At 38.2% G+C, this 23863-nt stretch overlaps 1 protein-coding gene across 1 annotated transcript in view; it reads left to right on the forward strand.

The window, feature by feature from the left end:
* The window catches only part of Gphn (gephyrin), a 289114-nt gene that overhangs the window by 202223 nt on the left and 63028 nt on the right, over positions 1–23863 (forward strand). Inside the window, exons 13-16 of the mRNA XM_032907990.1 lie at positions 13385–13440; positions 19915–20034; positions 21961–22019; positions 23068–23221. Coding sequence (XP_032763881.1) covers positions 13385–13440; positions 19915–20034; positions 21961–22019; positions 23068–23221 — 389 coding nt within the window. The remainder of the gene's footprint in view (positions 1–13384; positions 13441–19914; positions 20035–21960; positions 22020–23067; positions 23222–23863) is intronic.

Genomic DNA, 23863 nt, shown 5'->3' on the forward strand with positions numbered 1-23863 from the left:
TCAAGAAGATTAAGGCAAGAAGATTACCATCACCCTGGGTCACATAGTAGGTAAGACAAGACCAGAGCTACATAGACCATATGTCAAAAACTAACGTTTAAAAAGGAAGAAAAGTAAATATAAACAGCTTTCAAAAAATCAAGAAAAATAGAAAGAAGGCAAAAGTCAGCCAGTGGAAGTGGCCCACACCTTTAATCCCAGCACTCAGGAGGCAGAGGCAGGCAGAACTCTGAGTTGAGACCAGCCGAGATGGCCAGGGCTACACAAAGAAACCAGCTCTAAAAAACAAGAAAACAACAACGAAAAGGCAAAGGCAAATAACCCTTAATATGAATATGTATGCCTTTATAAACCTAAAACTACATTTAGGAAAAAGAGAATTTGAAAGGTTTTTAAAAATTAAAAGAACATGAAAGTGGCATATTAACAATGTCAGTGCAGTATTTTTATTCTTGATGTACATGCCAGAGGAGAACACCTGAAGAGGGCATTGGGTTGTCTGGTACCAGAGTTACAGAGGGTTGTGAGTTGCCATATAAGTTCTGGAAATCAAATCTAGTCCACTGGATAGCTTATCCGTTAGTACTTGCTTTAGAATTGTGTAAAAGCATGCACTATTTTGAACAAGCCATGAATTATGTTGAGTACCATATATAACAGTTTTGAGAGAATATGTCAAAAGAAATCTTTACCATTGAGTAATGTACCAAGTTAATTTTAAATATTTTTCTTATATGCTAATTAAAGATATAGATGGAAAGGACAAAGACAAAGAAGAACATTATAAAACTATTCATATCTTACTACCTTCTCCTTATTAACATCTCATGAGTCAAACCATATCCAATATGTTAGAGTACAAAAATTCAACATGAAAAAAACATTTTGGTTTAGAATTGGTTCTTTGCTGCTTCACTGATCAGTGTTTCTGGGTCACCAGTCATTTTATCTCTGTACATCTCTGGCCATGGCTTCACTATTCAGCTCACTAGTAGCCCATCATTGCTTCTACCATAGCTACTTTAGATAATAAAAGGAAATCTGCAACATACAGAGAATAGTACTTATGTGAGCAGATATGATAATTGGAACAATTAATTTTAGTTAATTTAAGAACAGTTAACATACATTATTTTTATTTATATTTCAAATGTTATTCCCTTTCCCCGTTTCCCATCCATAAACCCCCTAACCCATCCTGCTTCTCCCTGCTTCTTTGAGGGTGTTCCCAGACCCACTCCTTCCCACATACCCGCCCTGACATTCCCCTTCAGTGGGGGTTCCAGCCATAACAGTACCAGGGTTTCTCCTCCCATTGGTGCCCAACAAGGCCATCCTCTGCTACATGTGCAGCTGAGCCATAGGTCTGTCCATGTGTACTCTTTGGATGGTGGTTTAGTCCCTGGGAGCTCTGGTTGGTTGGTATGGTCATTCTTTTTCTTTTTCTTTTTCTTTTTTTCTTTTTTAATCTTTATTAACTTGAGTATTTCTTATTTACATTTCGATTGTTATTCCCTTTCCCGGTTTCTGGACCAACATCCCCTTAACCCCTCCCTTTCCCCTTCTCTATGGGTGTTCCCTCCCCATCTTCCCCCCATTACCACCCTCCCCTCAACAATCACATTCACTGGGGGTTCAGTCTTGGCAGGACCAAAGGCTTCCCCTTCCACTGGTGCTCTTACTAGGCTATTCATTGCTACCTATGAGGTTGGAGCCCAGGATCAGGCCATGTGTAGTCTTTGGATAGTGGTTTAGTCCCTGGAAGCTCTGCTTGGTTGGCATTGTTGTTCATATGGGGTCTCAAGCCCCTTCAAGCTCTTCCAGTCCTTTCTAAGATTCCTTCAACGGGGGTCCTGTTTTCAGTTCAATGGTTTAATGATGGCATTCGCCTATGTATTTGCTGTATTCTGGCTGTGTCTCTCAGGAGAGATCTACATCCGATTCCTGTTAGCATGCACTTCTTGGCATCCCCAGTAGTGACTGTGTTTGGTGGCTGTATATATATGGTCTGGATGCCCAAGTGGGGCAGGCTCTGAATGGCACTTCCTTCAGTCTCTGCTCCAAACTTTATCTCCATATCTCCTCCTATGAATATTTTTGTTCCCCATTTTAAGGATTGAAGCATGCATACTTTGGTTATCCTTCTTCCTGAGCTTCATGTAGTCTGTGGATTTTATCATGGGTAATTCAAGCTTTTGGGCTAATATCCACTTATCAATGAGTGCATACCATGTGTGTTTTTTGTGATTGGGTTACCTCACTCAGGATATTTTCTAGTTCCATCCATTTGCCTATGAAATTCATCAAGTCATTGTTTTTGATAGCTGAGTAATTAATACTCCATTGTATAGATGTACCACATTTTCTGTATCCATTCCTCTCTTGAAAGGCAACTGGGTTCTTTCCAGCTTCTGGCTATTAGAAATAAGGCTACTATGAACATAGTATAGCATGTGTCTTTGTTGTGTGTTGGAGCATCTTTTGGGTATATGCCCAGGAGTAGTATAGCTGGGTCCTCAGGTAGAAGTATGTCCAATTTGCTGAGGAACCTCCAGACTGATTACCAGAGTGATTGTACCAGCTTCCAATCCCACCAACAATAGAGGAGTGTTCCTCTTTTTCCACATTCTCACCAGCATCTATTGTCACCTGAGTTTTTGATCTTAGTCATTGTGACTGGTGTGAGGTGGAATCTCAGGGTTGTTTTAATTTGCATTTCCCTGATTACTAAGGATGTTGAACATTTCTGAAGGTACTTAGCCATTTGATATTCCTCAGCTGAGAATTCTGTTAGCTCTGTAGCCCATTTTTAATAGGGTTATTTAATTCTCTGGAGTCTAATTTCTTGAATTCTTTATATATATTGGATATTAACTCTCTATCAGATATAAGATTGTAACGATCTTTTCCCAATCTGTTGGTTGCCATCTTGTCCTAATGACAGTGTCCTTTGCCTTACAGAAGCTTTGCAATTTTATGAAGTATCATTTGTCGATTCTTGATCTTAGAGCATAAACCATTGGTGTTCTGTTCAGGAAAATTTTCCAAGTGCCCATGTGTTCAAGGCTCTTTGCCACTTTTTTTTCTATTAGTTTTCGTGTATCTGGTTTTATGTGGAGGTCTTTGATCCACTTGGACATAAGCTTTATACATGGTGATAAAAATGGATCAATTTGCATTCTTCTACATGCTGACCGCCAGTTGAACCAGCAATATTTGTTGAAAATGCTATCTATCTTTTTTCCACTGGAATGTTTTAGCTCCTTTGTCAAAGATCAAGTACTCACAAGGTGTGTGGGTTCATTTCTGGGTCTTCAGTTCTATTCATTGATCTACCTGCCTGTCTCTGTACCAATACCATACAGTTTTTATCACTATTACTCAAATACTGCTTGAGGTCAGGGATGGTGATTCCCCAAGAAGTCCTTTTATTGCTGAGAATAGTTTTTGCTATTCTGGGCTATTTGTAACTACAAATGAATTTGCAAATTCCTCTTTCTAACTCTATGAAGACTTGAGTTGGAATTTTGATGGGGATTGCATTGAATCTGTAAATTGCTTTTGGCAAGATGGCAATTTTACAATTAATCCTGCCAATCCATGAGCATGGGAGATTTTTCCATCTTCTGAGATTTTCTTCAGTTTCTTCAAATACATGAAGTTTTTCTCATACAGATGTCTCACATGCTTAGTTAGAATCACACCAAGGTATTTTATGTTGTCTGTGACTATTGTGAAGGGTGTCATTTCCCTAATTTCTTTCTCAGCATGTTTATCCTTTGAGTAGAGGAAGGGTACTGATTTGTTTGAGTTAATTTTATATACAGCCACTTTGCTGAAGTTGTTTATCAGGTTTAGGAGTTCTCTGGTGGAACTTTTGGGGTCACTTAAGTATACTATCATATCATCTGCAAATAGCGATATTTTGACTTCTTCCTTTCCAATTTGTATCCCTTTGACCTCCTTTTGTTGTCTGATTTATCTGACTAGGACTTCAAGTACTATATTGAATAAGTAGAGAGAGAGTGGGCAGCCTTGTCTAGTCCCTGATTTTAGTGGGATTGCTTCAAGTTTCTCTCAGTTTAGTTTGATGTTGACTCCTGGTTTGCTGAATATTGTTTTTACTGTGTTTATGTATGGCCCTTAAATACTTGATATTTCCAGGGCTTTTATCATGAAGGGGTGGTGAATTTGGTCAAATGCTTTCTCAACATCTAATGAGATGATCATGTGCTTTCTTTTTCTTTGAGATCGTTTATATAGTGGATTACGTTGATGGATTTGCGTGTATTGAGCCATCCCTACATCCCTGGGATGACACCTACTTGATCATGATGATGATCCTTTTGATGTGTTCTTGGATTTGGTTTCCGAGAATTTTATTGAGTAATTTTGCATTGATATTCATAAGGGAAATTGGTCTGAAGTTTTCTTTCTTTGTTGGGTCTTTGTGTGGTTTAGGTATAAGCGTAATTGTGGCTTCATAGAAGGAATTAGATAGTGTTCCTTCTGCTTCTATTTTGTAGAATAGTTTAGACAGTATTGGTATGAGGTCTTCTATGAAAATCTGATAGAATGCTGCACTAAACCCATCTGATCCTGAGCTCTTTTTGGTTGGGAGACTTTTACTACCTGCCTCTATTTCTTTAGGGGTTATGGGACTGTTTAGATGGTTTATCTGATCCTAATTTCACTTTGGTACTGGTATCTATCTAGAAAATTGTTCATTTCATATAAAAATTTTAGCTGGCCTTCCACCCCATCCTTTCTGCTGGGACAGACTGCTAGTTAGTCTCCTCCCCAGCAGACTCCATATCCTGAGATATACCAGAAGATCTGCTGCACTCAAAGCATTTGATACCACACCCTGAGGCATCCCAGGAGATCCATTGCACTCAGAACAGCACAGCTTTTAGGCATCCCAGGGGTTCCTCTGTGCACAAGGTAACTGGGCAGCTGACACCACAGTCTGAACGCCCCAAAGGAAGTCTGCTACTGCCTACCAGGAGAGCTAAAGCAACCCAGGAACAAAAGAGGCAGACTGCAGACAGAGACACCCAGACCACCAAACACCAGATATAACCAGATGTCAAGAGGCAATCGTACAACCATTAGCAACAGAAGCCAAGGGGGTTGGGGATTTGGATCAGTGGGAGCGCGCTTGCCTAGGAAGCGCAAGGTCCTGGGTTCGGTCCCCAGCCCCAAAAAAAAAAAAAAAAAAGATAAATGACTCAAGCAACAGAAGCCAATATACGTGGGCATCATCAGAACCCAGTTCTCTGACCACAGCACGACCTGAATACACCAACACACCTGAAAATCAAGAAGCTGACCCAAAATCCTATCTCATAAAGATAGTAGAGTCCTTTAAGGAGGATATAAATAACTCACTGAAAGAAATACAAGAAAACACAGGTAAACAGGTAGAAGCCCTTAAGGAGGAAACAAATAAATCCCTTAAAGAAATACAGGAAAACACCATCAAACAGGTGAAGGAACTGCATAAAACTGTTCAAGACCCAAAAGTGAAAGTAGAAACAATAAAGAAAAAACAAAGGGAGGGAAACCTGGAAATGGAAAACCTAGGAAAGAGGTAAAGAATTTCAAATGTAAGTATCACCAACAGAATGTAAGAGATAGAAGAGAGAATCTCAGATGTAGAAGATATCATAGAAGAGATTGACACACTGTCAAAGAATATTCAAAACATAAAAAACTCCTAACCTAAAACATCCAGGAAATTCAGGACACAATGAAAAGACCAAATCTAAGAATTATTGTAATAGAGGAGAATGAAGATGCCCAACTCAAAGGACCTGAAAACATATTCAACAAAATCATAGAAGTAAATAAACTTCCACTACTTAATGAAAGAGATAGCCATAAAGGTACAAGAAGCCTATAAAACACCAAATAAATAGGACCAGAAAAGAAAATCCTTTCATCACATAATAATTAAAACACTAAACACACAGAAGAAAGAAAGAATATTAAAAGCTGCAAGGGAAAGGGCCAAGTAACAAACCAAGACCTATCAGAATTATACCAGACTTCTTAACAGAGACTGTGAAAACCAGAAGAGCCTGTTCAGAGGTCATGCAGACTCTAAGAGAACACAAATGCCAGCCCAGGCTACTATTCCCAGCAAAACTCTCAGTCAACATGGATGGGGAAACCATAATATTCCAGGACAAAACCAAATTCAAACAGCATCTGTATTCCAATCCAGCCTTACAGAGGATCCTAAAAGGAAAACTCCAGCACAAGGAAAGTACCTACACCAAAGAAAAGACAAGATATTAAGCATCTTACAAAAAAGCGAAAAGGGGAGAACCACAAGCACATAAAGCCACCTACAAAAACAAATATAACAGTAACTAACAGTAACATCTGTCTTTAATATCTCTCAATATTAGTGGACTCAACTCACCTATAAAAAGGCATAAGCTGGGGTTGGGGATTTAGCTCAGTGGTAGAATGCTTGCCTAGCAAGCACAAGGCCCTGGGTTCGGTCCTCAGCTCAAAAAAAAAAAAGAATACACCTTCTTCTCGGCACCTCATGGTACCTTCTCCAAAATTGACCATATAATTGATCACAAAACAACCTTCAATGGATACAAGAAGATTGAAATAATTCCATGCATCCTATCAGACCACCATGGCCTAAAGCTGGTCTTCAATAACAACAAAAACAACAGAAAGCCCACACACACGTGGAAACTGAACAACTCTCTACTCAATGATAACTTGGTCAGGGAAGAAGTAAAGAAGTTAAAGAGTTCCTGAAATTTAATGAAAACGTTGACACATCATACCCAAATTTATGGGACACACTGAAAGCAGTGCTAAGAGGAAAATTCATAGCACTAATTACCCTGATAAGAAAACTGGAGCGATCCTACACTCGCAACTTAATGGCACACCTGAGAACTCTAGAATGAAAAGAACAAACTCACCCAAGAGGAGTATAGGGCAGAAAATAGTCAAACTGTGGGCTGAAATAACACACACACACACACACACACACACACACACACACACACACACACACACACACACACACAAACCCAAAGGGACAATACAAAGAATCAACACATCCAAAAGCTGGTTCTTTGAGAGAATCAACAAGCTAGGTAAACCACTAGCCAACTAACTAAAGGACCCAGAGGCAATATCCAAATTTTCAAAATTAGACATGAAAAGGGAGACATAACAAAATGGAGGAAATTCAAAAAATCATCAGATCCTACTACAAAAGGCTATACTCAACAAAACTGGAAAATTTATATGAAATGGATGGTTTTCTAGACAGTACCATATACCAAAGTTAAATACCAAAGAAGAGCAGGCCAACTATCTAAACAGTCCCATATCCCATAAGGAAGTAGAAGAAGTCATTGAAAATCTCTCAACCACAAAAAGCCCAGAGCCAGATGGATTTAGTGCAGAATTCTGCCAGACCTTCAAAGAAGACCTGATATCAAAATTCCTCAACTATTCCATAAAATAGAAACAGAAGGAACACTGCCTAATTCATTCTATGAAGCCACCACAATTATTCTGATACCTAAACCACACAAAGACCTAATCAAAAAAGAGAACTTCAGACCAGTTTCACTTATGAATATCGATGCAAAAATACTCAGTAAAATTCTTGCAAACCGAATCCAAGAACACATCAAAACCATCATTCACCAGGAGCAAGCAGGCTTCATCCCAGGGATGTAAAGTTGGTTCAATATATGAAAATCCATTAACATAATCCACTATAAACAAAATCAAAGAAAAATCACATGATCATCTCCTTAGATGCAGAAAAAGCATTTGACAAAATACAACCCCCCTTCATATTAAAAGGATTGGAGAGATCAGTAATTTAAGACCCATAGCTAATATAATAAAAGCAATTTACTGCAAACCAACAGCCAATATCAAATTAAATGGAGAGATACTTGAAACAATCCCACTAAAATCGGGGACAAGAATGTCTCTCTTCCCATATCTATTCAGTATAGTACTCTAAGTGCTAGCAAGAACAAGAATACAACAAAAAGAGATCAAGGGGATTCAAATTAGCAAAGAAGAATTAAAGGTATCACTATTTCAGATGATATGATAATATATACATAAGTGACCCCAAAGATTTTACCAGAGAAATTCTACAGCTGATAAACAACCTCAACAAAGTGGCCAGCTATAAAATTAACTCAAATAAATTAGTAGCCCTCCTTTATATAAACAGTAAACAGTCTGAGAAAGAAATTAGGGAAACAACTCCCTTCACAATAGCCACAAATAATATAAAATATCTTGGGGTAACTCTGACCAAACAAGTGAAAGATCTTTATGACAATAACTTCTCAAAGATCTCAGAAAATGGAAAGATCTCCCCTGCTCATGGATTGTCAGAATTAACAAAGTAAAAATGGCCATCCTACCAAATGCAATCTACAGATTTAATATAATCCCCGTCAAAATCCCGACACAATTCTTCAGAGACGTAGAAAAGCAATTCTCAAATTCATCTGGAAAGGCAAAAAACCCAGAATAGCGAAAGCAGTTCTTAACAATATAAGAACGGCTGGGGGAATCACCATCCCTGACCTCAAGCTCTACTACAGAGCAATAGTGATAAAAAACTGCATTATATTGGTATAGAAACAGATAGGTTGATCAATGGAATAGGATTGAGGACCCAGAAGTAAAACCACACACTTATGCACACTTGATTTTTGACAAAGAAGCCAAAAATGTACAATGGATAAAAGAAAGCATCTCAATAAATGGTGCTGGTCTAACAGGCTTTCTGTATGTAGGAAAATGAAAATAGACCCATATTTGTCACCATACACAAAGCTCAAGTCCAAGTGGATCAAAGACCTCAACATAAAACCAGATACCCTCTATCTAATACAAGAGAGAGTGGGAAAGAGCCTTGAACTCATTGGCACAGGGGGAAATTTTCTAAACTGAACTCCAAATGGCTCAAGCTCTAAGATCAAGAATTGATAAATGGGACCTCATGAAACTGGAAAGCTTCTGAAAGGCAAAGGACATAGTCAATAGGACAAACTGGCAACCTACAGACTGGGAAAACTTTTCACTAACCCCACATCTAATAGAGAGCTAATATCCAAAATATATAAAGAACTCGAGATGCTAACCACCAAACAACCCAGTCAAAAAATGGGGTATAGAACTAAACCAAGGATTCACAACAGAGGAATTTCAAATGGCTGAGAAGCACCTAGAGAAATGTTCAAAGTCTTTAGTGATCAAAAATATGCAAATCAAAACGACCCTGAAATTACACCTAATGGATATCAGAATGGCTAGGATCAAAACCTTAAGTGACAGCACATGTTGGGGAAGATGTGGATAAAGAGGAATACTCCTCCATTGCTGGTGGGATTGCAACTGGTACAACCACTCTGAAAATCAATTTGGAGGTTCCACAAAAAATTGGAACTAGATCTATTTAAAGACTCAGCAATACCACTCTTGGGCATATACCCAAAAAATGCACTACCATACCATAGGGGCACATGTTCCACTATGTTCCTAGTGTCCTTATTTGTGATAGACAAAACTAGGAAACAACCCAGATTTACCATGACAGAAGAATGAATACAGAAAATGTGGTTCATTTACACAGTGGAATACTACTCAGCTATTAAGAATGAAGACATCCTGCATTTTGCAGGGAAATGGAAGAAACTAGAAAATATCCTAAGTGAAGTTTAAAAAAAAAAAAAAAAAAGGACAAACTACCCAAGATACAGTCCACAGAACTCACAAAGTTCATCAAGATGAAGGGCCCAAATGAGGACACCAATCCCACTTGGGAAGGTGAAGAAAGCAATCAAAGGGGAGAGGGAGGGAGGGACCTGGGAGGAAAGGGGAATGGGGTGGGGGGTGGGGGGATGGGCATGATCTGGTATTGGGTGGAGGAAAAGGACTGAAGAATAAGAGTATATTAAATCTTTTTAATTTTATCTAATTTAATCATCCAGTACAACTGTCATATGAAGCCTTTTATCACAACCTTGTTGCCCTCTCTTCTCACCTCCCTCTACCCTTTCTGGACTCTAATATATACATAAATACTATTGTCCAGCGCTTATCATTCAGTGCTATTATAGCGTTTTGCATTTTTATCGGATATTTTATATATTTACATTTTAAATGTTATCCCCTTTCCTCATTTCCCCCCTCTCCCATCCCCCTTCCCCTGCTTCTATGAGGATGCTTCCCTTCCCACCCACCAACTCCCCCGTCACTGCCCTGGCATTCCCCTACACTAGGGAAACAAGCCTTATTATAGCTTCTTAAGCAAAGAACAGTGTTAATTCCTATGCCATATTCCTTCTATTCTCACAGCTATTTCCTAGATTCTCTGAAAATTGTGCTGTTTATACAGTACTAACGTGGTAATGATGATATTTCTTGTTATTAAAAATAAAATAATGCCTAAACAGTATTTCAAGAGGCTTAGGAGAAATCATATACAGCAGGGAAATGAAATGAAGGATATTTCTATAACAAATGAATTTGGGATGATAATTTTCTATATAATGCCACAATGATTAGTTATCTGTTAGTATCAATTTTATATCAAATGACATAACCAGAAGTCTTCAAAAATGTAACAAAATTAAAGGTGTTTCCTGGACATTAAGAAAACAGGGAAGACGCAGATGTGGGTGATCATGGATGTAACCCTAGCACAAAAGAGGATCAAGGAGTTCAAGGTCAGCCTCGGCTATCTAGTGAGTTCTCCATGCCAGTTTAACTACATCGTGCTGGGACTGCTGTCACACACTGCTGCACTTGACCTATGAAATAATATTTCTATTCTTTTCCTTCAGAAATATGTTTGCAAGTGGATGTATATCTCATTGCCATTTTGGATCCAGAGTTTGAAAAAACTTAAAACAGTCTGGCACATTATTAGAATTGAAATAATGTCGTTTATTCCATTCCCTTCACTGTCCTTAGTACTCGATTTGACACTTAAGGAATAGAAGACACTTGGTAGAAATTTATTGAAAGAATAAAAGGGGTGGGATACGAATACACCATGATTATCTTTATTGTTACTAGCAAGTTCAGAGGCATATTAGTTTTGTTAAAGTCCTAAATCTAATAATAGGCAGTCATAATTCAGATTCAGTTCTCTGTTAATTCAAGCCGTGCTGATTCACTCTGGTACAAAAGTTAAAAAAAAAAAAGTGGGGCGGGGGAGTTAGATATCTAGATTGCTGTAAAAGGAAACAAGCTGATAATGTGTTGTGTAGCAGTACAGAAATATAAATAATTAAAAGTAAATAGAAGTATGTTCACATTTTCAGTATGGAATTATAAAATATCATTGATTCATTAATTTTCAATAAAAAGTAATTTGCTTTAAAATGCTGCAAAAATTTGTTTAATATATTTAAACATTTGTAAAATATTGATATTCTTGAAGTAATTATTACTGTTTGTATTTTAAATTATCTAAAAGGCTTTTTAATGAACCTATAAAAGTGACATTGTAAAAACAGCATTTCAGGAAAGCTTCTAGTTTAATATAAGTTTCCAAAAAGAAAAAAATACAAAACTCTAGGAATTTATTTACTCAGATAATATTTAGAAAGGTTAAGATATAACATGTAGAAATAAAATGATTCTATGTTAATTTTTCCCCTCTCTACATCAAAGTAATGACAGTCAACTATGAAAAAAAAAAGCGACTCAAACAATATTTTACTTAAGCCTTTAGAAAAATAATACTGCCTGATACTTAAAGAAACAACACCATGATAGTGCATGTTTGTGATCCTAGCACTCACTGAGAGTTCAGGAACTGTGGGCCACGTGATAAACTGCAGGCCAGCTTCCAGCTTGTACACACAGTGACCTCCCAGTAAGAATGGACAAAAGGGGAGAAGGGAAAGAGTAAAATGGCTCCATTGTCTTCAAGGTGAAAAGGTTATTTAGCTGTCACTTACAGCAAATATAATTAAACATTCACACGTAAGGTGTTATTAACTCCATTTATAGGCCTCAAATCCCTCGTTTTATCAAATGATATGAAAATTACAGTAGTGATCATAAAACTCATTAGATAGGCCTTGCATTGCCAGTAGTATTGATCTTAAACCCAAATAATATATTTAAGAAAACACAATATTCTCTAGAAATTCTTTTTTCGTTTTTTCCAAGTCATTAACTTACTATGTCTGGCATTGGAGAAGGAATGGATGAATCTAAACAAGAAGGGTTTTGGTTTTGTTTGGTTTTTTTATCCTAATTCTGGAATTTTTTTTCCAATTTAAAAATTAAAGGCTGTAAGAGCTAGGGAGAAAGCTCAGTAGGTAAAAATGCTTGCCAAGTAATCAAATTCTCAGGTACCAAGCATGAGTGTCTCTAATCCTAAAGGTTTTATTGGGAGATGGAAGGACAAATCAGAAGCTCATGGACCAGCTACTCCACCATATACAGAACAGAAATGTTCAAGATCCTGTCTGAAATAAATAAGGGAGGAGGCAAAGTTGTTCACTGACATCCACATGTGCCCTATCCCACACAGGAGCTTGCATTTGCACACATAAATGTACCTACATGCTCAAAAAGCTTTTTTCAAATAATTTTACCTAACACAGTGGTACATGTCTGTAATCCCATTAAGTGGAAGACAGATGTAAGAGAACTGTCTTGACTTCAAGCCCAGCCTGGTCTGCATAGCATGTCCCAGTCCAACCAGAGCCATACAGTGAAATCCAATGACAAAAATAATTTTTTATAAATACTCTTCACTCCTAAAAATAAAAGTATGTAGCCATAAGTGTGTAGCTCAGTATTAGAACACTTAACCTGGTGTGGCAAGCCCCTAGTTCCAGCACTGTAAAAATATTAAGTGGAAAATATGATGCAACAAAACTTGTCTATTCATATCATGTCAGTTCATAAATAGGATTATTTCATGTCCAGGGATTTTCCAATTTTCCTTTAAATAAATAAGAAAATGTTAAGCTAAAAAAAAACTGTTACAAAAATATTGGAGAAGATTTGGTTTGAAAAGTGGTAATATTCATGTCCATGAATACAGTTATGTCATTATGCATGTGGTCATGTCATTTGAAAGGATAAGCCAAAGGGACATGTTAGAAAAGCACATGGCATCCCATGAAGAACATCTCCAATAATGTCAAAGGGCACGACTCAATCCACTTCTGCTGACGCTTGGGATCTACTGTGTACCAAAGATCAAGCCAGTCAGAGAACAGCCATTGTCTACTCTCCTGAAAATAATTTCAATGAAATCTTAGTCTCAATACGAGGTGCTTGTTCCTTGTTTAAGTCCGTGCTGATTGATTCTTGGCTCTGTTCCATCTCACAGCTGCTGATGGTCCAGGAGATCGTTTCATCATTGGGGAATCCCAAGCTGGTGAACAGGTGAGCTTCGTAAGCCTGAGAGACACTGAAGATTTCTGCTTCACAGACTTTGGGCATCCAATTATAAGTGTCCAGTATCAGCATTGTGGAAGTCATAGAGAATGATGAGTTAGAATACTATCAAAAGGATAAAAGAAAAGTCCCCTTGTGAACAACAAAGAAAAAAACATTACTTAATGAACCTACATTTATCAATATATAATGAATAAGTTTATTAACCACCCCATAGACATGCCTTATAGGCATTTTCTAGCCCTAGGTGATTCTTCCTATAAATTTTGAATTTCTGGCTATAATTACATGCACCTCAATGCTTAGATGCTTAAATAAGGAAGCTAGAGTGATTACTGTCGGAATCAACCTTCTACAGATGACATTAACCCCGCTTATTTTAAGTAGTTAAAAATAAGTGCATGAGAAAATGAGGAAGAAAAGAAGACATGGAGATAGAGTTTATAAAAACTGAGACCTTTTTTAAAATTATATATTGCTATTTTATTTTTACATACTACTTACGGAAAAAAACAGGCTTTGTGTGTGTGTGTGTGTGTGTGTGTGTGTGTACATGTTTGTGTGTCTGAATGTAGGTACACAGATGATGCCATGCACATATTCAAATAAGAAGATAACCTCAGATGTCAGTCCTCACCATCAACCTTGTTTGAGACAGAGTCTCTTAAGACTGCTGTATGTGCAAGGACAGCTAGCCTTTGAGACTCTAATTTTCTGGTATTCACTCCCCATCTCACCATAGAGCACTGGAATTACAGGCACGTTCCTGGACTTGCTTTTAGATGAGTTCTGGGAATTCAAACTCAGGTCCTCACACTTGTACATTAACCACTTTACCCAATGAGCCATCTCTCTTTAATACTTTTTTACTTTATTTGATCACTTAGTACATATTTCTAACAGCTATGAACATCTATTTTTATAGTGAAGCCACAAAACAAATTGGTGTTGAAGGAACACTTACCTGAACTTGAGTTGAATGTGCTCAGCATTCCTGTGTCCAACACACTATATGACTGGGAAGGGCTACATCCTGTAACTTACATTAAGATATCACGTTCTCTTGAAAATGAAGAGGCAGCATAGATAATAAATATTATAGTATATGCTATATTACAGTATATTAGTTATTAAGCTAATGGTGTCAGTCATTCACTCTGGAGTGCAGAAGAAACTTGAACAGTTCAACAGAAGATGCTTAGGATGATAACACTGGAGCATTCTAGACAGAGAGCAGTATAAATTAAAAGACCCAGAGGTGCCTGGCCTGGCAGCTTACACCTAAAATTATAGCTATCACTGGTTCAGCAGAAATGTTGGAGGATCAATGCAAGTTCAAGGTCAACCCGGTTCACATAGCAAATTCCAGGCAGCCAGAACTACACATATGGTGAAATCTTTATGATGTTCTTAAAACCTTAAAAGAACAAAAACAAATATTTAAAGAAAAATTATATGAGCTACTCAGAGAACTCAGGTGGTTTATGTTAACCACAGCATAACAGATTAAGGGTCTCTAAGACCCTCACACCCTATTTGTTAGGTACTTCTGACTAGACTAGAGAACTGAGAGCATTAAATGAACTGTGAAACTTAGAAGTTTCTAAATTCTTATAGAGGCTTGATGGGGTAAAGTCAAACAGTTCCAGAAAACTTCAGATCACCTGTGTTGTCCTTCATCTTCATTGTGTGTTTCACAACTTAGCACAGTCTCGGATATTTTGACAGAGCTACATTGTCCACTCACAGCTCACCCTTGAACACTGAGGTGCCGCTGTATACACATGGACAGTGATTTATAAAATCTTTCCTTAGTGCTTTACAATGTGTGGCCTTAAATCACTAATAGCTTGGTCCCTATAATTAGCACCAGATGCTTTCAAAGAAAATACTGCGTAACTGTAACCAGTTGTAATGTTGTCATTAGATTTCCAAAGAATGAGACTCAGTACCTCCAATAACAAAAAGCCAAGATTTTAACTGTGTGCACTGTATATACGACGCACAAAGGAAATTTCAATTTGAGAGAGAATACCTTCTCACCTTACAGAGTAAAGGAAGTATGTCACATATTCCTAGAATGTACCTTTGTACTTGATTCCTTCATATTACCAATTGTATTGTCTGATCTAAATAGATACATAAGGTTTTATATATCCAGTGATATCTTTAACATTGGGTTTAATATGATGTAACTTGGTAGGAATCTTTTATCTACCATCTAGAATTTATGATCTTAGAGCACAGCCAAATTTTTCTCGGGGTTGTTGGTAATTCTACAATCCTATCATTCATTGAGACGGTACTGGAGGATTGTGAGATCTAGGTTAGCCTGGGCTACACAACAAGATCCTAAATCAAGAAAATAAAACGAGTATTTTTAAAAATGTTTAATAATTACATTAAAATATCTTAAGAGTTGATTTAAGCTAAAAATAAAGAAAATTAGAGAAACACATTACTCAGCTGGTAATGACATTTGTCACACAGCATGAAAACTGAGTTTGATCTCTGGAATCTACAGCAAAAGAGAGAACCAACTCCTGAAAGTTGTCCTCTAGCATCTACCAGTGCCATGATCTCACACGTCATACACAGAGAGTAGTAATCATAAAGAGCGAAAAGTAGGGATTCACTGCAAAGGAACTTAAACATTTACTGATGGGAGTGCATAGAAGCTGAGTAAACTGAGCTTAACATACGTCAGCTTCAGGTTAAGAACACTTGCTACTCTTTTACAGGACCTGAATTTGATTTCCAGCACTCAGATGGCAGGCAGGTCATCACTGTCTGTAACTCCAGTTCCAGGTTATCTGCCTTCTGCCACCAGGCATGGACATGGCTCATAAACAAAATACCCTACCCATAGAAAAAAAATAATTTTTAAAAGAAATTATAGCCCTGAAATTTACATTAGGACTTACTTCACCACCACCACCACCACCACCCTTTTTATTGGATATTTTCTTTACTTACATTTCAAACCCAATTTTCTCTCTGGAATCTCCCTATCCCTTCCTCCTCCCCCTACCTCTATGAGAGTGCTTCCCCAACCACCCACCCACTCCCTCCTGCCTACCTGCCCTGACATTCCCCTACACAGGGTCATTGAACCTTCACAGGGCCAAGGACCTCTTCTCTCACTGATGCCCGATAAAGCCCATCCTCTGCTACATATGGGGCTGGAGCCATGGGACCCTCTCATGTGGACTCTTTGGTTGATGGTTTAGTCTCTGGGAACTCTGGGAGGTCTGGTTGGTTAGTATTGTTGTTCTTCGTATAGGGTTGAAAACCCCTTCAGCTCCTTCAGTCCTTTTTCTATCTCCTCTAGTGAGGGCCCCATTTTCAGTCCAGTGGTTGGTTGAGAGCATCTGACTCTGTATTTCTCAGGCTTTTGCAGAGCCTCTCAGAAAACAACTATATCAGGCTCCTGTCAGCATGCACTTCTTGGCATTCCTCTGTTGAAGGACATCTGGGTTCATTCCAGTGTCTGGCTATTACAAATAAGGCTACTATGAACATAGTGGAGCATGTGTCCTTGTTATAAGTTGGACCATCATTTGGCTATATGCCTGGGAGTAGTATAGCTGGGTCCTCAGGTAGCACTATGTCCAATTTGCTGAGGAACCTCCAGACTGATTTCCAGAGTTGTACCAACTTGCGATCCCACCAACAATGGAGGAGTGTTCTTCTTTCTCCAAATCATCACCAACATCTGTTGTCACCTTAGTTTTTTGATCTTAGCCATTCTGACTGGTGTGAGGTAGAATCTGAGGGTTGTTTTGATTTGCATTTCCCTGGTAGATAAGGATGGTGAACATTTCTTTACCTGCCTCTCAGCTATTTCATATTCTTCAGTTGAGAACTGTTTAGCTCTATCCCCAATTTTTTTAAAGGGTTATTTGATTCTCTGGAGTCTAACTTTTTTGGTTTTATTGGATTTTTTTATTTACATTTCAAATGTTACCCCTTTCTCGGTTTCCCATACATAAACCCCCCTATCCCATTCCCCATCCCCCTTCTTCTATGGGGGTGTTCCACCACCCAAACACCCACCCCTTCCCACCTCCCCACCCTGACATTCCCTACACTGGGAGGTCCAGCCTTGGCAGAACCAAGGGCTTCTCCTCCCGTTGGTGCCCAACAAGGCCATCCTCTTCTGCATATACAGCTGAGCCATGGGTCTGTCCATGTGTACTATTTGGGTGGTGGTTAAGTCCCTGGGAGGTCTGGTTGGTTGGTAATGTTGTTCTTATGGGGTTGCAAACCCCTTCAGCTCCTTCAATCCTTTCTTTAACTTCTCCAATGGGGATCCCATTCTCAGTTCAATGGTTGGCTGCGAGCATTCACCTCTGTATTTGTCACGCAGAGCCTCTCAGGAGACAGCTATATCAGATTCCTGTCAGCATTCACTTCTTGGCATCAGCAATATTGTCTGGGTTTGGTGACTGTATATGGGCTAGATCCCCAAGTGGGACAGTCTCTGGATGCCCTTTCCTTCAGTCTCTGCTCCAAACTTTGTCTCCATATCTCCTCTTATGAATATTTTTGTTCCCCCTTTTAAGAAGGACTGAAACATCTGCACTTTGGTCGTCCTTCTTCTTCAGCTTCATGTGATCTATAGATTGTATCTTAGGTAATTTGAGCTTTTGGGCTAATATCCACTTATCATTGAGTGCATATCATGTATGGAGTTTTGTTTTTTTGTTTTTGTTTTATTTTGTTTTGGTGTGTGTGTGTGTGTGTGTGTGTGTGTGTGTGTGTGTGTGTGTGTCAGAGAGAGAGAGAGAAAGAGAGAGAGAGAGATTGGGTTACCTCACTCAGGATTATATTTTTTAGTTCCAACCACTTGCCTGTGAATTTCATTAAGTCATTGTTTTTGATATCTGGGTAATATTCCATTGTGTAGATGTACCACATTTTCTGTATCCATTCCTCTGTTGAAGGGCATCTGGGTTCTTTCCAGCTTCTGGATATTATAAATAAGGCTGCTATGAACATAGTGGAGCATGTGTCTTTGTTATATGTTGGAGCATCTTTTGGGTATATGCCCAAGGGAGGTATAGCTGGATCCTCAGGCAGTTCAATGTCCAATTTTCTGAGGAACCTCCAGACTGATTTCCAGAATGGTTGTACCAGTCTGCAATCCCACCAACAATGGAGGAGTGTTCCTCTTTCTCCACATTCTCGCCAGCATTTGCTGTCACCTGAGTTTTTGATCTTACCCATTCTCACTGGTGTGAGGTGAAATCTCAGGGTTGTTTTGATTTGCATTTCCCTTATGACTAAAGATGTTGAACATTTCTTTAGGTGTTTCTCAGCCATTCGGCATTCCTCAGCTGTGAATTCTTTGTTTAGCTCTGAGCCCCATTTTTTAATAGGGTTATTTGTCTCCCTGCAGACTAACTTCTTGAGTTCTTTGTATATTTTGGATATAAGGCCTCTATCTGTTGTAGGATTGGTAAAGATCTTTTCCCAATCTGTTGGTTGCCGTTTTGTCCTAACCACAGTGTCCTTTGCCTTACAGAAGCTTTGCAGTTTTATGAGATCCCATTTGTCGATTCTTGATCTTAGAGCATAAGCCATTGGTGTTTTGTTCAGGAAATTATTTCCAGTGCCCATGTGTTCCAGATGCTTCCCTAGTTTTTCTTCTATTAGTTTGAGTGTGTCTGGTTTGATGTGGGGGTCCTTGATCCACTTGGACTTAAGCTTTGTACAGGGTGATAAGCATGGATCGATCTGCATTCTTCTACATGCTGACCTCCAGTTGAACCAGCACCTTTTGCTGAAAATGCTATCTTTTCTCCATTGGATGGTTTTGGCTCCTTTGTCAAAAATCAAGTGACCATGGGTGTGTGGGTTCATTTCTGGGTCTTCAATTCTATTTCACTGGTCTATCTGCCTGTTTCTGTACCAATACCATACAGTTTTTAATCACTATTGCTCTGTAATACTGCTTGAGTTCAGGGATAGCGATTCCCCCTGAAGTCCTTTTATTGTTGAGGATAGTTTTAGCTATCCTGGGTTTTTTGTTATTCCAGATGAATTTGCAAATTATTCTGTCTAACTCTTTGAAGAATTGGATTGGTATTTTGATGGGGATTGCATTGAATCTGTAGATCGCTTTTGGTAAAATGACCATTTTTACTATATTAATCCTGCCAATCCACGAGCATGGGAGATCTTTCCATCTTCTGAGATCTTCTTCAATTTCTTTCTTCAGAGGCTTGAAGTTCTCATCATACAGATCTTTCACATGCTTGGTGAAAGTCACACCGAGGTATTTTATATTATTTGGGACTATTATGAAGGGTGTCGTTTCCCTAATTTCTTTCTCAGCTTGTTTCTCTTTGTGTAGAGGAAGGCTACTGATTTATTTGTTCCCTAAGAATGATATATCCCCTGAAGATTTTCCTTTGAAGCAACTAAGTAACCGGCTGCCTTTTATGTTTGTACTTCCAGCCAACTCAGACAGTAATGCCCGGACAAGTGATGCGGGTTACAACAGGTGCTCCAATCCCCTGCGGTGCTGATGCAGTAGTGCAAGTTGAAGATACTGAACTCATCAGGGAATCAGATGATGTATGTCACCACCAGTCTCCTGGGGCAGTATTAGAAGTCATACTCAGTTTCTACAATGTTTATAAGAGTAACTGGGATTGGGGGTGTGGGGGGGCTGTTAATGTAATATGTAGGCCTCCAGTAAATAAGTGTCTTAAAGATTGAAAATCCTTTGACATTGCAGAAAGTTTTATGCTATTGTTACACTAGAATTCGAACCATGCTTAACAGGAGAATTTTCACAGGCAAACAAATTATTTCACAATAAAAGAACAGTGGTATTAACAGTTGACATATCTTCTTGCTATTGAGACCACCTTCTGATAAAATGTGAAGGTGTTCTTGGACTCAGAATTTAACAGAGAACATTTGGGCAAGTTCTTGAACCAAATGACCCTTCCTCCACTGATTTTCAGTTCAGAGAAAACTTCTGCCATCAAATAGAAGCCTGGAAATGTTGAATTTGTGTCAGTTCCCTCTGTGTTGTCCCAAAGATACTTATGGGATCTAAATAGACCATTTTGTCAAGAAAACTAATAGCAATTTTTAAAACCAGACTACGGTGGTTTGCCCTGGCTATGTTTCTATTGCTATGATAAAAAATCATGCAGAAGCAACTTGCAGAGGAAAGGGTTTTTCAGCTTATAGGTCACAGTCCTTCAGTGTCAGGGCAGGCACTCAGGCAGGAACCTGGAAGCAGGAACAGAAGCAGAGACCACAGAGGAATGCTGCTTACTGGCTGCTTTCCCATGGCTTGCTTAGCCTCCACATGCCCAGGAATGACACCACCCAAAGTAAGCGCCCCCACACACACACACATCAATCATTAATTGAGAAAATGCCTCACAGGATTATCTACAGGTGGAGGCATTTTTCTCTTCTCAGGTGACTCTTGCTTATGTCAAGTTGAACCTCCCACCCTCACCCCCAAAAATAGCACATGCTGGAGATGTTTCATTGGTTTAAAGTACTTCCTGTTCTTGCAAAGGACTAAAGTTTGATTCCCAGCATACAGGTTGAAATTCCATTTCCAGAACATCCAATTGAACATGAACATGAACACTCCACCCACATGTGGTACATACATACAGGCAAAGCATAAAATAAATCTCTTTTTAAAAAGCAGACTATTAGGAATAAAACTAGGAAAGTTACAATTCTTAACAGTTTTATAGACTGATAATTATACCTGTTTTAGGACATTTGAGTAATCTTATATTCTGAAGGAGAGATTAAAAATAATATATATTCTTGTAGATTAAGTAAATAGTAAAATACAACCATGCTAAGAGATAACCACCTTCCTTGTTCTGGAGATTTTCCTTTTTAATCATCTTCCTTGTGTATAAAATTCAACCTTTGTCATGCAGATCAGATTTCCTGCTCTTAAAATTGTCCAAGCAGAGATTTATTAGCATCAGGGAATCTATAAAGCATTGAAATCCAGAACATATACGTCCTCAAACTACAAGAAAAAAAGGCACAATTCCAATGTCACAATATTATTCATAGCCTATGAATGTAAAATTGTTACTATGAGGTTATAGAATCCTACAGCCATGCTATACTTTTCTATAGGTATTTGGGAATCTTGACACAATACTGACCTCCATAGCAACCAAAAGAGAGGCTGTTGGCAGGCACCTTCATTTATCACGTGTGTGTACATATGTACATCATGTATCTATAATAATTCTTGAGAATCCTGTATATAATACTTTAATTGATATGTTTTTAAACCATGAAAATTAGAGAACGTACCATTCATTGGCACCAATCCTAAGTTTTCAGGAGCTCTCTTTAAAAGTTCACACTATTTTTTTCAAAGAGTTAGCAAATGGTTTTCTACTCCTCTGCATTTTAAAATATCCGAGAAGATCATTCCTATTGATCAGAAATTGTATTAGACTATATTATTGAAAATTACATCACCTGCTCTAATTGTAGGGTACTGAAGAACTTGAAGTGCGAATTCTGGTGCAAGCTCGGCCAGGCCAAGACATCAGGTAAGGTCACTTATTCAGAGTGTGTAGCTCACTTGTGTTTCTACCTGATCATGAGCTCAGGAGTGTAAACTCACAGCTATGTCAACTAGCTATTTTTTCTCAAGCCTTAACAAGAATCAAAATGAAATCTTTAGATTTTATATCCCATGTCTATCCTGTCTATCAGGATATCCATGTCTATCTAAATGAAAATGGTAAAGATGTATAAGATTATCAAAACCAACATGAGAACAAGGTAAAGTTATAAGTGCATATGCTCACAGTTAATTCTTCCTCTAGCCAATCCAAAATTAATGAGTCCCAACCCCTAAGTTATCCAGAAGTTGGAATAGAAATGATTAGGTATTTATACTAGTAGCTGACAGTACACCCTCCTCAGCTACCCTTAATAATGGAATAATCTGTTGTTCCTTACACATAAAGATGCTGTTTCTCTCTTACAATAAATAGTATGCATAGTTTGAATTATTTCTGTTGCCCTACAAAGTGTTTATTGCCAATTCCACCAATACTAGTTTGCCCAATACTAACTTCCCTTTGTAACAAAGCTGTGCTTCTCCCAGCTTTATAGCCGCAGGCTAACGTACATATACCAAGGAGAAAGTAGTCTCAGGTCTGGATCGACCTTAGGTGTCTACATGGAAACCAACTCTAACTAATCTTGTTAATATCATATTCCTTATCACAGAGCTACCAGCTATGGACTTTGGTCAATGCCTCTAGATATTTTCATACAAATCTTTGCCTCGCATGGGGGAAAGTTTAAAATTAGTACTTTTACCTGAAATAAATAAAAAGAAAAATATAAAGAAACTTCAAATGTAATATTTCTGTTTAGCTATCATAAATGTTCCTATTTTGTCTTCTGTAGTGTGATATAACTTTAAAGCTTGGAATTTTTAGGATCCCTTTTATTATTTGGCTCCTGATTCATTTGTGAACCTTTTTTCCCCTGATTGTCTCCTCTCTCTGATTCTAAAGTTTCCCTCTGAGTAGAGAAAAATGTTAATCTTAACCATAATGCTTATGGTTCTGCTTTGACTTTCAGACCCATCGGCCACGACATTAAAAGAGGGGAGTGTGTTTTGGCAAAAGGAACCCATATGGGCCCTTCAGAAATTGGTCTCCTTGCAACTGTAGGTGTCACAGAAGTTGAAGTTAATAAGTTTCCAGTGGTTGCCGTTATGTCAACAGGGAATGAGGTAAATAGGCAAATATAATGAAGAGAGCTTATAAAAGAAAACCCTTCCTGACATCTGTTATCTGTCACAAATGGAACATTGTAGATTATGGTTCTTAACAATGGGTCCACATTTCTGTAACAAAGACAAAATAAGTTGGCCTTGGCATAGTTCAGGTACAGAAGATGGGGTAAAACTAGAAACGACAAGTTAAGAAATTATTCCCTTTCATTTGTAGAATGAAATATTATAGCTAATGTTCTACACTCGTAATAGGAATAAAGAATGTTAGCTATAATACCTCTCTTGGGCATATACCCAAAAGATGCCCAACATATAAAAAAGACACGTGTCCAATATGTTCATCGCAGCCTTATTTATAATAGCCAGAAGCTGGAAAGAACCCAGATGCCCTTCAACAGAGGAATGGATACAGAAAATGTGGTACATCTACACAATGGAATATTACTCAGCTATCAAGAACAACGACTTTATGAAATTCGTAGGCAAATGGTTGGAACTGGAAAATATCATCCTGAGTGACCTAACCCAATCACAGAAAGACATACATGGTATGCACTCATTGATAAGTGGCTATTAGCCCAAATGCCTGAATTACCCTAGATGCCTAGAACAAATGAAACTCAAGACGGATGATCAAAA

Source organism: Rattus rattus, chromosome 7, assembly GCF_011064425.1.
Source record: "Rattus rattus isolate New Zealand chromosome 7, Rrattus_CSIRO_v1, whole genome shotgun sequence".
Classification (NCBI taxonomy): Eukaryota; Metazoa; Chordata; class Mammalia; order Rodentia; family Muridae; genus Rattus; species Rattus rattus.